Below are 17,230 nucleotides of genomic sequence, written 5' to 3' on the forward strand. Positions count from 1 at the left end.
TCAAAACCAGTATCATAAATAAAGGTATGGAAAAAATGCTGTAACATAGGGGCCCAAAGGCTGAGGGAGCTCTTGAATGTTCTGCTGAACTACATTTACATGTTTAAAATTAAAAGAAGATGGATTCTTTTTTTTTAAATACTGTATACATATATAAAATAGAATCTGTCTTCATTTAAGTTTCCAGGGGCCCTTAGAAGCTGAATTAAGTATTATATACACCAAAACTTCAACTGATGAATACAAAGCAGAAAAGCTGTATGCTTTTGTTTTCATTCCTTCTAGAGGAGAGCTTTCAGATCATTAGTGATAAATGGGGACAGACATGCTTGGGCTTATTGTAAGAAAAAAAGTTTTCTTGAGGTGAGCACGGTACAAAGACGGCAAAAATAAAGGACTCCTGAAGTTTACTGAACTCCCTGTTTTAGGAAGCAATTTTATATTTTAGCCACATGTCAAATTTTCTCATAAATATGAAAAACTTTAGTTGCTTGAGGGTAAGAATTGCTAGTTTTTCTAGGCATTGTAGACCTAACGCCAATTCCTGTTTTAAAGCTTGCTTATATAATTATTTATGTGCATAAATCTCATGATAATGGTTTAACCCAAAATAAAGGTTACAAAAAAAAAAAAAAAAAAAAAAAGGTTAAAATCATCTCTCTTCTTCCTTTCTTTCATACTTTTTCATATTTTTTTCACCTTATCAGACTTAAATAGTTTATAAATCTGGCATGCATTAATTTCAATACTAGTTTTAGTGTATATAATTTTATGATAATGAAATCTTATTCGAATATTTAAGCAGCTAATATTTGTATTTAATTTTGCTCTGCTTCAATGTATGGTAGTACATCAAGTTTATCAGCTCAAATACTATGTGCATTAATTATTATTTTTTTTCCATCATTTTAAAAGCACTTTGATGTATTAAAGCTTTCCTTCCCTACTCATTATTTCCTTAGCATGAAAGTGTTTGAAAAATGAAATGGCATGGAAATTCAATATCCGCGATTACCGTGTAAGATATATAAATCTTAGCTGAGCTAGCGACATGGTAATGTGGCCTTGAGGGGCAGAAAATGCACTGACTTATAATCTAAAGACCTAATCTTAAGTACCTGCAAGCTAATTTGCATTCAGGCATGAAAACAGAAGGAAAAAATTACTGTTCAGGTATAAATCACAAAATAACTGCTTAATTAACATAAAGGAAGTCTAGAACTTATCTAAATAGAAAGAATAATGTAAATTATATATTACATTTATGTAATTATCTCTTCTGGAATCCAGTAACTGATAGGTTAAAGTGTTTCTAACAAAAGTTAAAAACTGAAATACAAAATTTAGTGCAGTACACTTGGGCGTTCCTGGAGAACATTAACATCATATTTTGTTTTACGAACCAAAATATTTGTGCATTTATTTAAATAAAAACATGAAGTGTAATTTAATTAATTTCTAATTTATGGCTTGCTAAATTTCAGTTAAATTTTTTATTTACATTTTTGAAAGATGAAAACAGTGATTTCTGGTTTAGATATTTTTTCTCATAGTCTCGCACAGTTGACATACTGTTTGTTCGTTAAGTTGATTATATGAAAGGACAGGAGCACTGTCTGCCTAATGGAAAGCATGTTATCTGAGAGAAATTAACTCGTATTTACTTGCACATAGCAAAAGCAACAAAAAGGTTTGTGGGATTAGACCATTTTGTAGGTTTCCTACTTGGGCTGAACGACTACTGTTCATTAGTCTTAATCATTCGGCCGCTGTTGGAAATTTGGTACATTGATAAGACTGCCTTAATTGTAGCTCATGCGGATGGTGGGTAATAGAATGTTAAGAGTAAAATTATTAAAACTAATGTTTAAACTGAAAATGAACATAAGAGAAATGTGAAATAAATTGCTTATCATTTTTAGAAATGATACAGACTATACTGTGTTTTCAATAGGCATAAAATACTAAACGATATTATTAAAATTTTCTTGAATGATGAATTAAATGATTTACTCTACTTATGTACCTTTTCATTTATAAACTATAACATTAAAAAATCTTATAATGTAGAGAAGAAAGCTTTGCAATGGGGTGAAAAAAAAGAAAGAAGAAAAAAGAATTATGTTATGCTTTAGAATGGGCAACCAAGAAAATCAAAACTTCTCATCAAATTTGAGCTCACACGAACAGCCATCAGAAATTAGCAAACATTTAATTGCAGCGTCAGACAGTTCAAATATAATTTTAAGAATTAAAGATGTATCAGAAAATATTTCTACTGAAGTCATTGAAGAAGGTAAACTATCAGAAAATATTTCTGCTACAATCATAAATAGTAATGAACGGTCAGAAAACATTCCAGTCGCTTTAGAGATATAAAAATTGAGAGAAATCCATCCAAATTTCATGACCATACAGAAATTCTTCCAAAGGATGAGAAGAGATTTTGGCCTTTGTAGACCAAAAGATACCGACTTTCCCAAAATTCAAGACAGCAAATCTTTGTCTTCTGTTTATTATACAATGATTAATAACTCTGTTTTAGAGATAGATTTTGTCTTGCATATTTTGGTTGACTTACTTAGTACTTATCATAGATATTCACTTAAACATAACAAAGACTGTTGGGAACCATGTTGGTTACTTTCAAATAAATACACGATGTGGTCGACAAGAATACAGTGCTGGCAGACATTATCCATAAGAATAAAAAAGCACAAAAAAAGTTCTTATCATATCACAAGCTGTATTGAAAAGAAAAACTGAGAAGCAAATAGCTGTATTGATCAAATATTGGAAAGGTCTGTAAAAGATGAAATCAATTTTACTTAAGTTTCGAATCAAGGTAACTTTAATATTGGTAAAAAATTACAATTTTCACAGACGTATAAAAAGTACCTCAGATAAATACAGTTATTTTTTATTTGATGTCAAATTATTGGCAGAATATAATATTATGACAAATGAGGTTATGAAAATGCTCTCAGGCACTGTTAAGGATTTGAATAATGCGACATAAAATGAATTAATTGTTTGAAAACAAAGCTTTTGGATTAAATTAAAATTTCCCTTTGTTACACACCTTTGTAAGAAGTAAAGAAAGTATTGTAATTGCGAAAAATTCCAGGTATCATATTTCAATGGAAGGATCCTAGAAGTAAAGAAGTATTGTAATTAAGAAATACGGCAGGTATCATATTTCAACGGAAGGATCCATTTGGATTTTTTTTTTTTTTTTTTTTTTTTTTTTTGTGTGTGTGTGTGTGTGATGTCTATATGCATGGACAGAATTTTTTTTTTATGTGTGCGTTCATACATATGTATGTACTCTTGCTTACTCTATATATCTGTATAGATTTATATATCTGCTTACTCTATATATGTATGCTTGCTTACTATATATATCTTGTGCAACTAAAAAAAAAAAAAAAATTAACCATGGAACATTGAAATTTTGCATATGGGACAGCTATTATATCTAGTTGTGCACTTCTAATCATTATAAATTGTAAGAAATAAATGAAAAAATAAATTGTAAGAAATTTAATTCCCGTATGACAAAAACTGATCGGAAAACTTAATTCAACAATTTGCAGTTTTTGATGTCATTTTCATCTTGCCGTGAGGGATCGGTTAATTTAGATAGAATCATTTGAGGAAATAAGTTTAAATGAAGTGCAGTAAAAAAAAATTGTATAATTTGATAGGTCGTACAAGAACGTTATGTGGCGTCCATATCAGATTTTTTAACTATTGATCCAGATATGATAAAAATCGTCATCAAAATATTGGTTCCTAGAAACATCGGTTTTTGGGGAGGAGTACTGTAATTTATTGGAGGGGGCAAAAATTTTTTTTTTTTTGCATAGGGGCCCAAGAGTTCTAATTATGCCTCTGATCCAAACGTTTCGTATGGTCCAACATGAATAAAGACAGCCAACTATAGACTAGAGCCGTGACCTTCGAGATGGAGATGGCCATGACACTTAATAAACATGGCGGAGCTTTCCGTCTGATGTTATCGTTGGAAAGTCATCTGGATTTTTAAATTTTCGGCGGAAATATAACTTTATCGTGTTTCTTAGTTAATTAAAATAGCTGAAAGAAAGGAGGCTTTATATACATACACACTTTTTAAGATTTTTACAGATATTTTAATTAACTTTGTGCATAAATATAATTGAAAGAACCGAAGAACAAATGAACATTTTACAAAAATTTAAACTCTGATTGAAAATTGCCACTGTCATGATAAATTGGAAACGGTTTCTTAAGATAATTAATATTTTACCTAGGTTCAAGTATTAATTTATTCGCATTTCAGAGCAAAATATATAACCACCAACTTCTATATCTGCAACGTATGTAAATGAAATACTATATAAGTTACTACAGGGGTGTTTGTGCTCCGGGGATTTTGAACTTCGATACCCGTAAATTCCGGGTATCGTCGTTCAAAAGGAAGTAGGAATAATAATGAATTATTTATTTTGATCTGGGTAATTTTGTTTGCTTTGAAAGCAGAAAACGCAAGGTCAGTGTGTGTGGTGAAAACTTTTCCTTTCTTTCTCCAAAGGCAGTGATAATGCGTGAAAAGGGGGGAAAAACTTCTTTTTTGTTCTTTCCTTATTGCGAGTTATGACTCATTCCCCTCGGTTCTCGGACATTCTCTTCTGGATTCTTTTCGGCAAGTAGGCACGGCAGGAAAAAAAAAGGAGAGACTTCGTTCGACCAGATGTGTGATCACGTGACTCTGGGTTCAAAGGTCTTGTCTCTCCTGGCGTGGCGCCAATAAGTAGAGAAGAGGGATTTTTCGCGGTGTTAGCTATTTGTCATTGATCGCTTCTCAACTTTTTTTTCTCCGCTGTGTAACATTTTCGTTTCAGTTATTGATGCACGTGTAAATTTTTCGTTTCGTTTATTGAAATATTTTTTATTTATGTACACAAGAGAATTTCACTATGAAATTTCTCGATATAAATAGTGATATTATACAATTAGAAGAAGGTGTCCGGAATGCATATAGGTGGAATTGGATTGAACGGAGAGATGATAATGGGGATACCATCGGCACATGGTGCAAGAAAATAAATGTTGCTGGACAAGCATATTGTGTTTTTTGTAACTCACTGCTGAAGTATGGTGGGAAAGGATTCAAGGCTTTCACAAATCATTCTAAAACTGTGATGCACATAAAATATTCAAAGTGCATTAGACATTCAATGACTTTAAGTAATTATGCTAATTCAAAAAATACTGATGACTTACTTGAGACTGATGCTCGGCCATTGGATATAGTGACAAGAAAGGCACGCCAAGAGGTATTAATAACTTTGTTTATCGCCGAGAATTCTCTTTCTTTCAATGTAGCTCCCAATTTAATTGAACTCTGCAAACAGTTGAGCCGTGATCAGACGGCACTAAACTTGTTGGAAATCTCCAGGACTACTGCATGTTATAAGATGAAATATGGGCTCGCAAAAACTATTAATGAAAATATCATTAAAACTTTAAAGGAGACTCCATTTTCTCTAAATTTGGATGAAAGTACTAGCAATGCTCAAGAAAGTATACTGGCAATATTGGTGCAGTTTTATGACAACAATCAAAATGTAGTTGTAGTTCATCATTTTGCATCTCTAAAGATGGAATCTTGCAATTCAGAAGCTGTTTTTAAAGCAGTTGTTAATACTATTGAAGATAATAGTATTCCATGGGCAAACTTAATTAGTGTATTAATGGACTATAAAGTAACACCATGCGTGGAAAAAAAAAGGTGTTGAAACCAGATTACGATCAAACAAAGCACCCCACTTATTAGATATTGATGGTGACACATGTCACACAGCTAATAACTGTGCAAAAAAATTTGCTTCTTGTTTTTATAGATACTTAGAAGATTTGTTTGACATCCATTTTGATATGAAAAGCTGCAGTAAAAGAGAAAATTTTTTCAAAATCTGTGAATCCCTTGCCATTAAAAAACTTAAGCCCTTGAAGAGACCAGACCATAGGTGGGTGTACATTTTATGTGTTTTAGAAAGAATAAATGATCTGTGGGATGCTCTTATTGCATTTTATTTTCACTACTTGGATAAAACTGATAAAGGGGATTATTTTTCTTATGTTGAAACTGTATACAATAAAAGAAATATTTCTGCAGTTCAGAAAAAAATTGTTGAAGGGGTGTATTCTTTCTCGCATTCCCAACAACTCACAAAGGATGCTTTATCTCGGAAAAAAAGAATACTAAATGGGTTATTTGTTATGCAAAACAAAACTTTATTGCATGTGGTATTATATTCAGCAGTATTACCAGAGTTCCACACATATATTAAATTATTTGAAACAAAAAAACCAGTGCTTCATTTAATACATTCCAGTATTTATAAATTGATGGCAAAATTTTTCTCTTCTTTTATGAAGCCAGAAAATATAGAGTGCACATCTTATAATGATTTATTAAAGGTTGATGTCACAAGTCCAGAATTCCATCTACCTAGCAAAGTAATATTTACTGGTGCAGAAGCTTCCACTCTCCTGAAGAAATTATCAAAAAATCATCCAATAGCAAAAGAATTCCAAATTTCTCTGATGAAAGCTTATACAGCATAGCATATGAAACAGAAATTACCCCTTAAAAATTCATATCTAATTAGTTTTACAGCATTAGATCCAGAGCTAAGAGGTAAAACCAGTACAATATTAGCTTTTGAAAAATTATCATCTTTTATGTCCCATATTTTTAGTGATAATGAAAAGTCAAAAGTAGAAGCTGAAATAAGGTTATACCAGAGTGATATTGATATCACAAAAGAAATGCTCTACACATCTGATGAAAGTGGAAATCAAGTCAAGTGTACAATTAATAAATATTGGTCTAAAGTTTTTAATTTAAAAGATGATTTCACAAATGATTATAAGTATCCTACATTGGCTAAATTTGTCAAAGCCTGCCTTAGCAGCTTCCATGGCCCATTAGTGGAAAGTGCATTCAACTTAATGGATACACTTGTCACTGACTATAGAACCTCTCTTAAGATTGATTCCCTAGATGCAGTGCAGACTATTAAATATGATTTAATGGCTTCTAAAGAAACCTCATGGGGAAAATACGGCTCAAAAAATCCAATGACTGATCCAATTCACAAAGATCTCTTACTCAATATGAAAAGAAGTTGGAAAACATATCAAGGGGACTTAAAAACATGTATTTCAGATGAGTCACCTATAAAAGTCTCTGAAAAACCTTCTACATTAGCAGAAAAGCAAACTGCTTCTACCTCTGCATGTGCAGTTCTCGAGGAAATTTCTTCAACTGTAAATGAGGAAAATAAAAGTCAACCTTTCCTGCAATTATGAAGTTCACCACAAAAGAAAGACAAGCCCACAAATATCAGAAAATAAAAAAAAGCAGAAGAAATTAGATAATTTTTTTTAAAGAATTAATTCAGGTAATTTAAAATATTTACATAAAATGTAGTAGTTTATATGTTTGAAAATTTATGGTTATTAATTTTGCAAAAAAAGTAATTCATTGAACTTTTATAATTAGGTCATTCAATACTTCATAATTGTAATTTTTCATTTCTTCCCCCCCCGTTCTCAAAACTCCAAAATGTCGGTAGTAAGTCCGTAAAAGTTTCAGGGGATTTTTTGGTGTCCCACAAACACCCCTGTTACTAATAAATGTGATAAAAAATATTTCATACAAGAAACATACCTAAATCTTATAACAAAAAAGCCTTCCAACATTCATATTTGAAATGAGATAACCTAACAAACAACATTATATTAGTTATTAGACATATTTAGTTGTTGTGGCAATATTTTAAAAAACACATAAATTATGCAGTGTTTGAAAGTTACCAGAAAAAAGTAACAGAACTACTATTTCCAATTAATAAAAAATCATTTACTGTTTTTTAAATAGCAAGCTGTTAAAAGTACAATAATTAGTAGCAATGCTGATGATTTTTAACATCATTTCTTTCGATCATATGTAAATATATTTATACACACTTGTTTTAGTTAATGGCAGATTCTCATGGCCATTTTATTCATTTTTTTTCAAATCAGTAACATTCCTTTGGGTACTTTCCCTTGGATACTGCACAGAAATGATTTAAATAATATACACAATAGTAAGAACTGTGCATTTAAATCTGCTCTTCATTAAACAGCATACAACAAAAAGTTTTTCCCCATTTATCTTGAATTTTATTGCTATCACAAGCATGTACAAAAATTAACAATGAAAATGAAATGTATTCAAATGTAATAATTAAAAAACATAACTTGCAACATTCGTATTCATACTAAGAAATATACTACAAATTCCAAGAGAAAAATAACAGAACTGCAATTTGCACTTAATGTAAAATTTAATGTATTTTTAAGTATTATATGATTAAAAATGCAATAATTATGGATTACAGTATTTAGTAGTAATGCAGATGTTTCTTAGCACCATTTCTTTCAATCATATGAGATTATATACATATTTTTAGCTTCTAAATTTGAGTATAATGGGAATTACGATTATCATTTATATGCTTTTTATTATTTTTATTGCCAGTTGTGTATGTTGTTTCTTAGGTATTTCATTTCATATATGAATGTTGGAAGGCCTTTTTTGTTATAAGATTTATGTATGTTTCTTGTATGAAATATTTTTTATCACATTTATTAGCTAATTTATATAGTCTTTCATTTACATGCGCTGGAGATATAGAAGTTGATGGTTATATATTTTGCTCTGAAACACGAATAAATTAATACTTGAGCCTGGATAAAATATTAATTATTATCTTAAGAACCCCTTCCCAATTTATCATGACAGTAGCAATTTTCAAGCAGCGTTTACATTTTTGTAAAATGTTCGTTTGTTTTTTGGTTCTTTCAATTATATTTATGCATAAAGTTAATTAAAATATCTGTAAAAAGCTTAAAAAGTGTGTATGTATATAAAGCCTCCTTTCTGTCAGCTATTTTAATTAAATAAGCAACATGATAAAGTTATATTTCCGACAAAAATTTAAAAATCCAGATGACTTTCCAACGATAACATCGGACGGAAAGCTCCGCCATGTTTATTAAGTGTCATGGCCTTCTCCCTCTCGATGGTCACGCTAGAGCAGAGTTTCTTAAACTATATGTTGTGAGTCCCCCTGGGGTGTCGGGGGACCTGTAGCAAAGGGTCTCCAAAAATTTTAGCAGTTTTGAAATTTCTTTAACTTATAATAATTTTACACAATGTATCTGAAAATAGATAAAGATAAGACAATATAGACAAAGAAAAGACGAAAGCATTTCGCCACATTCTTTTTATAATATAAATGTTATTTTACTTGCTTTGCATGTGACTCTGTTATTTCATCTGTTACATATTTAAAATTTTCACATTGTTTTATGTCTTAAAATTAGAAATTAAAGTTAATGACCTAAAGCTGCAATAGTGTATTACAGTACAAGTGAAAAAATTGAGTTTCAGTCACGTGTGTGTCAGATTTCCGCAATGCTTATGGAGGTCCTACAAAATTTTGGTAAATATTATGAGGTCCTGGGGTCACGAAAAAAATCTCGGTGATAAGAAGGCACTGCGAAAAAATCTTAGTGATAAAAAGGGGTCACGACTGAAAAAAGTTTAAGAAGGCCTGGACTAGAGCTTATTTATCAAGCCAACAGTCTAAAGTCCATAGACATTCTTAGCTTTGGGAAAATTCAAACATACCTCCATGCAAATTCCAGCATTTAAGCATAAATTTGGTTGCTCCACTACCTGTTTGCAAAGGATTCAAATATTTTCTAATTATCTTTGATTAGTACACATGATAGATTGAAGCAGTGCCATTAAAAGATCAATCACTAAATCTTTGATTTATACTTGGTTTTCATGCTTTGAAATTCTGAACTACACGAATACTTTAACTGCATATCATCTGCAGGCAAATGGCTTGATCGAAAGACAACTCAGCAAGCCTAAAATGTCACCTGCTGGAATCAAAATCATGGCTAAAAGCATTACTTTCGTTCTTTTAGGCATAAGATCTGCCGTCGAAGATTTGAGTTGCTCATCTGCAAACCTTGTATATGGATCTGCCCTAGCATACCGTCTCTTGGTAATGCTTGGTAAGCCTATAGCATTACCAAGAGAATCCTTTTCAAAAATATCTCAGATCAAACAATCTGAATTTTCTCAAAATCTTCTGAAAATAATAAAGGATATGAAGCCAAGACCTTTCACAACCCATGAAAATATAAGTCTTTGTTTCTAAACAACTTTTGAACTCTTCTCACATATTCCTGTACAACAACAGTTTTTCGCTACAGCATGTACATCTTAGACTGAATATAAGACTGAAGGACACCAATGATCATTAAATCCATGGTCATCGTTGACCATCAAGATACTGATGTGGGTTTTCAGTGACCAGTTGTTTAGGACAATGCACTGTTGTTGCAGTGACAATGCTTGGCAAAGCAATGTATGATAAGTATTTGATAATGTTATTTAATACTCAAACACTTTTGGAAAATCTCCCTAAAGATGTATCTAATGTCTGCCTGAAAATTATCAGAAAATGAATAAATGAATTTACATGTAATTTTTATTTAATATCTCCATACGAAAACAATTTATAATCTGCTGACATAACACAGATTGCATGAAAATTTTGTGTATTTTTATGTAAAAACTGCAGACTCCATTCAGTATGGATTCTGCAACTTGCCTGGATAAAAACTTATTAATGATATGCATTGGCATTCACAATGTGTATGTGGGTATAGGGTGTTTATTTTCCATATGTTGCATTTTTCTCCATCAATATCAAAATAAATATCACTCATGTTATCAGTTAGTCTAAGAATTTATTTTCAGTTTAATTTCTACCACAGTATATTTGGCATTCCATAATGTATCTTTAATATTCCAAATTAGATTCTGAAAACATTTTAATTCTTTAGCCACTTTGTGATAGGTAAATTCTTATTTTCAATAAATTTTGTTGGGGTGCTGAAAACAATTTTGCATGTTGAATTTTTTTGTCAAATGCTCTAGATTTTTCTAGCATTGAAACATTATAGTCTCCATTCTGCATTAGAACTTTATAGCCTTTTAGTAGTGTTATGCTGGAATTAATGATGTGAAATAATGCAGCAAGGTAACCTAAGCTCGTCATATTTTTGTATGCAGCAGCCAAAAACTTATTGATTTTTATTAACATCTGATAATTTAAGCAATTTCTTTTTATTGATTTTTCTATTTCTTATGTAAATAGGAGCAAATACAAAAACTATGTTTTGTAAATTTAAAGCTTTGAATACATCCTTTTAAAATTTTATTTATAAGTACAGCATTGTTAAAAGTAAAATAGTGTGTAAAAAGGAATTAAATTAATTAAACATTAAACACATTTTTGAAATATTAATGAGTAATTATTGATCTAAGTCAGTGATAAATTAATGGGATTCTTAGCTTTGCTTTTGTTGTTTGTTGTGTTGTTTCAGGTGTGTTACCCCTGTGGAGGTACCAACTAAATATATACATAAAACACATAACTGTGATTTGGTTCATTTTGTCATTTTTTTAATTTTTTTTTTTTTTTTTTTTTACTTTGTCTTGTTATCTTATAAAACTCCTTGTGTTTATTTGTGCAACCATGTCAGTTGTTTCTGTTTTATGAGTGTAGTTTTATTGATCATTTTGTAATTTTATGACTACAGTTTTTAGTTTTACTGTCTCTTATACTTTAAAGTGACCATATTTTCATTGAGACAAAGCGGGACAAATGGAATGAAATGAGAATTATAATTTAGTTATGACACATAATTCAAAAAAAAAAAATTATTATATACATTCATATACTTGTCTATAAATATACAAAAATATATTTATTATTAACTGTATGTAACTATAAAAATATTTGTAAAAAACAATAATTTGAATATTATGTTTTTTAATTAATTTAATATTTTATTTAAAAAAATTATGATTTTCTTTCACGGTTATATTTTTTATCTGAGTGAATTCTTTGCTATAGATTTGGACCATTTATTAAAATGTCGTGAAATTTCTCAAATGAATTGATCAAATTATATTTTAGGCTATTAATACAGATTTTAAAGTTTTAATGTTCAACTGCGTTTTTTTCAATTTTCCATATTTTATTGATACTAGAAAAAACACGTTCTGTTGCTGCATTTGTTCCTGGAAATTGTGTGTTCTACAGTTTTCCAAGATATTTTCATGAGGAATTATTATTCTGTTTAAAATGAAGGAATAACTCCATCCAATTTTTGTCCATTTCCACACTTGCAGACAACCAACATTTAATTTTTTCATCAGTAACGTTATCTTTTTGCAAATGACACCTCATCAAAAAGATCATTTTCACAAATATTATTTTTGGGAAAATGGTTACTAATATATTAAAAAGATTTTTCCACATATTCCCATAAAATCTCTGTTTTTAATGTCCTTCAATGAAAGTTTTTAATATCCTCGAATTGAACTATCCGTTCTTCAAGATATTCCAAGCAGTTATTATTATACAAACTAGCGACCCGCTCCGGCTTTGCACGGGTATAAAATATATAGCCTATGTCACTCACTGAAAAAATGATTAAAATCGATCCAGTAGTTTTGATTTATTCATTACTGCCCGTGGACCGCACGCGTTAAATTTGGAGTAAAACAATTCCCCTTTCCCTATACCATGAAGATTTCCTGTTATCTTTGGAATATCTAAATTCATACACTACTTTTTTACTTATTTACTTTTTACATTTTTACCTATTTATTTTATTTTTAGAACAATTAATATATTACAGAATGTCTTTATATACAACTTTCACAGCTTTCTTGTCATTAGACAATACAAACATGTTTTCTCTAGAGGTTACTCTTGAAAGAGCGACATACAGTTGGCCATGTGAAAAACAGTCAATGCTCAAATCTAAGCCTGCAACGTTGAAGGTTTGAACCTGCGATTTATTAATGGTAATTGCAAAAGATGTCTTTACCGGAAACTGTAAACATTTAAATTGGAAGGGTAAATTCGATGGTATCAGAGGGATTCGAGGAATCAATACATCTTCTCCGGTACCACATCCTGTGAGTATCGTGCACTCTATTATGAAAGTTTTCAGTGATTTTACCAGCAAACGCGTGCCATTGCAAAGTTTAGGTGGATTCAGGTTTCTTAATAAAATAACAGGACAACCTACTTTCAACACCATTTTGTGAGGAGGGAGTCCAGACGGGTTCAAAGAGTTTAGAAATTCTGTAGGAAAATGAACAGCTTCTTCCAAATCGAGAACAGTATTGACCGAGTAGTATATTTTTGTTGGTGCATCAATCTTTGAAAGAATCAAGTTATTTACCTTATCTACTTGTTCGTTAGTTGGTGACAGAATCGCTCTTTCTTTAAACCAAGATATTGTCTTATAACTTATGTTATCAATGTCAGGATAGACATTGTTGACTAACTCTTGGATGTTGTCTATCAAAACACAAAGGTTTTCTAGGTTAATCCTTCCCTCACTTTGTGTTAACTCTCCATTGCCAACTTTTAGCAGCATCTCTGGAAATAGCCTGTTCTCACGTGAAGATGACGAAACCCTCATATTAGTTTTAAGCTCTAATTTATTGACATGTGGCCAAAGGTTGGATCTTTTTAGGGAAGTATTTATTTCGTCAGCACGTGTTTCTTGAGTCACAACTGGTAGGATTTGACGGAAATCTCCCGAGAACAGAATTGTACATCCACCCATAGGTGAATTTTTGTTGTGCAAATCGCGCATTGTCTTATCCAGTGTTTCCACAGACGTCTTGTTTGACATGGTAGCTCGTCCCAGACTATTAATGAGCAGTCACGCATTAATTTTCCTGTATTGCTCTGTTTAGAAACACTACAGACGTTGTTATTATCATTGGTGGCGATTTTCAGCGGGAGCTTGAATGTAGAGTGTGCGGTTCGTCCTCCTTCCAAAAGTGTAGCGGCAATGCCGGATGACGTAACAGCTAACGCATTTTTTCCGGTAGATCTCACTTTTTTAAAAGCAGATTGATTAAAAATGTTTTTCCTGTACCTCCTGGGGCATCAAGGAAAAATAATTTCCCTTCATTGTTATCAATTGTTGATAGTAATGCAGTGAATACTTTTTTCTGATCGATGTTTAATCGTGGTTCATATTGAGCTATATTTTGTAAAAGTCTCGTTTGATCGTATGATGTTTCTCTTGTGTATTCGGCACTGTTAGTTAAATCTGAGTTAGTAGTATTAGCTGGCATCGGCAGCCCAAAATCCTTGATCGATTTACCCAAAAGTAATTGCTCTACTCTGTTCAATTCAAATAATGATTCGTCAAATATGTTTTGATCATATTGTACATCATCTGAGTTTCTTAACTCTCGCCGTCGCCGAATCAGAATATCACTGGCCATATTTTCTTGAAATTTATTCCATAGATTAACAGAATCAGTTACTTGACAAAACGCTACTATGACGGCAAATAAATATCTTAATGATGTAGCTGAACTACAAACAGCTGTTTCCGATAATGTGTTTTCCCAGTGAGAATCGTCTTCCAAGAGCCCCATAGCTTTGCATGCTGCTTGGTAAGTATTGTAAACAACACCTTGTACAGTTCTTAGGTGTGCAAAGGATGTCGGGCCTTTTACAATATGCAGTAACATTCTCAGATAAAAGCATTTGCTGTTGTTAGGATGAATCACGTAGACTCTGCCAAGAGCATCCGTTTTTTTTACTCCGGGGAAACCATCAACCGCAGTACCTTGTTTTCGCCGTTGAAAAGTTTTAGAACTCTGGTTCCACGTATAGTAACTTGGAACTCTGTCATATGTCAGCGTTTTCACGAAATCATCTTGAGCACATAACTTGAAGAGTGCTGCCAATGTTGTTTCCCGCGGGTTATTAACAACTTCTTGTATATTGTTCTCAGTCAAATATACTCTTTGTCCATTTTCTAAATGAACTGCAAAGTGAACAACTGTGGAAGCCCAGTCGTGCACTTTGAATGATAAAATCCTCCATACAGCTTCAGAGCTGCAGGTGTAACGTCCAGACTGATATTTTTCCACTTCATTTGGTGATTGTATGCTGAAAGTAGCTTGATCACTGCCTTTATTAATGTACTTAGTAACATATTGAATTGACTTTATTGAATTGCACAACTCTACGTTGATGTGGGCATAAAAAATTTTCAAAAGGAGCAGATTATAGGGAACGATCCATCGGCTATCAATATCATGGTTTCGGATGGTACCATTTTGCCCACTCTGTTCTGGCGATCGTCGACGATATTTGGGATATCTGTCGTCACTAGTACTTGTTTGAGTTTGGAACGACTTTGGAAATTTTTTGCTGCATTTAGAATCTCGCATACATGGAGAATTCGGGTTTAAAGTCCCGCAAGTGCCGTGTACCATAGGTTTCTTTACGATTTCGTACAGGATAGGATCTTCATCTTTATCCGGTAATTCAGCAGAAATAACCCTGTTAATTTGGTTCACTAACCACACCAGCAGGTGTACATGTGGCAAGCCACGTATCTGCCATTCTATTGTGTACATATGACAGCGTGGCGGACTGAATATATGAGACTTGTTACTTAGGTGCAGGAGTTTTTGTACTTTTAAATGGAAGACTCTGTTAACTATACCGTATCTGTCTTGTGGAGTTAAATTGGTGTTAATATTTTCTTTAATTTCCGGCCAATTTGGGTTACATGTTGCAGTTATAAATAAATCAGGTTTGCCGTAATTTCTGACGTAAGTCTTGGCGTCTTGCGATTTTTTGTGTAAATATCAAGGTCCACCTGTGAATGATGAAGGTAGTATAACCAACTGCCCAATGCCGTTGTGGTGTTCATTCGCCTGTAAAGCATCCTGAAGATGAACATAATTTTCGGCTCTCAATTTAGTTTGATTTATTATGGATGTAGGCCAATCTCTCAGATTCAATTTTCGCATATTACCAAGTATTGGTTTGTTAACATTCCATATCTAAGCAAAGTGTTGAAATTGTTACGTCTTGTCATTATACGGTAGCAATAGTAGTTCATACATGACACTGTTTTACGCAGAGGTGTACCACCAATTGGGTCAACTTCAGAAATATTAATGGCATAACCATTTTCTCCATGACATAGCATCAAAGGATATTGTAAGCTGTCATAAGATATGTGTAACTCTGAAATTTTTTGCAAATTATCATCACGACTATGCAATACAATATCTTTGTAAAATTGCTGTCCAGCTATCACCACTGCTACTTCACTCGTGGAAGGCGCATTGTATCGTCCTCTGTGTTCTCCAACAGGAACTTTATTTGCATGGATTACGACATTAAAGTCAGGAGTATCTGCTGGAACACTCTCAATCGCAGTTTTGAAAGACTGTATGTAGCAATTATGAGAATGTAACATATCTTGGAGAGATCTAATCAAATCTCTATCAATTGGCTGTGCAACACTTGAACACCTTGTAGATGCTTGTGTATCTAGATCTGCAACAAAATATATTTGCAGAAATTTGTGATCATCGGGTCGAAGTGGTAGCAAGCTCCCAGCTAAGTGGTACACTTGCCCTTGAATTTTAAATGTAGGCATGAACCCACGCTCAACGACTTGCTTACTCTTAAAAGAGGTAATTTGAAATGCGTTATTATAACGGCATATATTGCGCATGAATTGTTTGGATTTCTGATGATCACCCGTAAGAAGAGAGTGAAGTGGTTCAGGTGGAATGAGAATTTCTTCTAATTTGACTTTTCCTTGTAAGCAACACATGCCTTTCGATTCGTCCTTGAATTTCAACGCCAAGCAATGTTCACACACTACTGACATAGTACCTATTGATACTATACGGTCGTCCTTGTAAGAAATCGAAGGATCGTAATTCATGGCAGAATTTTCCTTATTTACCCATGAATTAGTAACTTGTGCTGATGATTCTCTGGCTCTCTGTATTCGATGTCTATCCCTATCTCGGCTGCGGCAAACCTCACGCTCTACTGAAGATTCTCTCTCTCTCTCAGCTCTATATCTATCTCGAGCCTGACTGAGGCCAGCCTCACATTCCGTTGACGATTCTTCATCTCTTGCTGAACGTACTCTTCTGGCATTCACTGTACTATGACCTATGTTCGAACGACGACGTCTTCCAGACATGACTTTATAATTTCTGTAAAAAATTTACTCATTT

General features: G+C 32.4%; 2 protein-coding genes across 3 annotated transcripts in view; one reads left to right on the forward strand and one right to left on the reverse strand.

The window, feature by feature from the left end:
* Positions 1–17,230, forward strand: part of Pldn (biogenesis of lysosomal organelles complex 1 subunit pallidin) — a 69,234-nt gene that overhangs the window by 12,634 nt on the left and 39,370 nt on the right. The window lies entirely within an intron of this gene.
* LOC118190450 (ATP-dependent DNA helicase PIF6-like) lies at positions 12,829–13,845 on the reverse strand. The gene has a single exon (XM_035361157.2). The coding sequence runs from the start codon at positions 13,843–13,845 to the stop codon at positions 12,829–12,831; it is 1,017 nt and encodes a 338-aa protein (XP_035217048.1).

Source organism: Stegodyphus dumicola, chromosome 4 (genome assembly GCF_044657685.1).
Source record: "Stegodyphus dumicola isolate Sdum_Otavi_A_Nest chromosome 4, ASM4465768v1".
Taxonomy (NCBI): Eukaryota; Metazoa; Arthropoda; class Arachnida; order Araneae; family Eresidae; genus Stegodyphus; species Stegodyphus dumicola.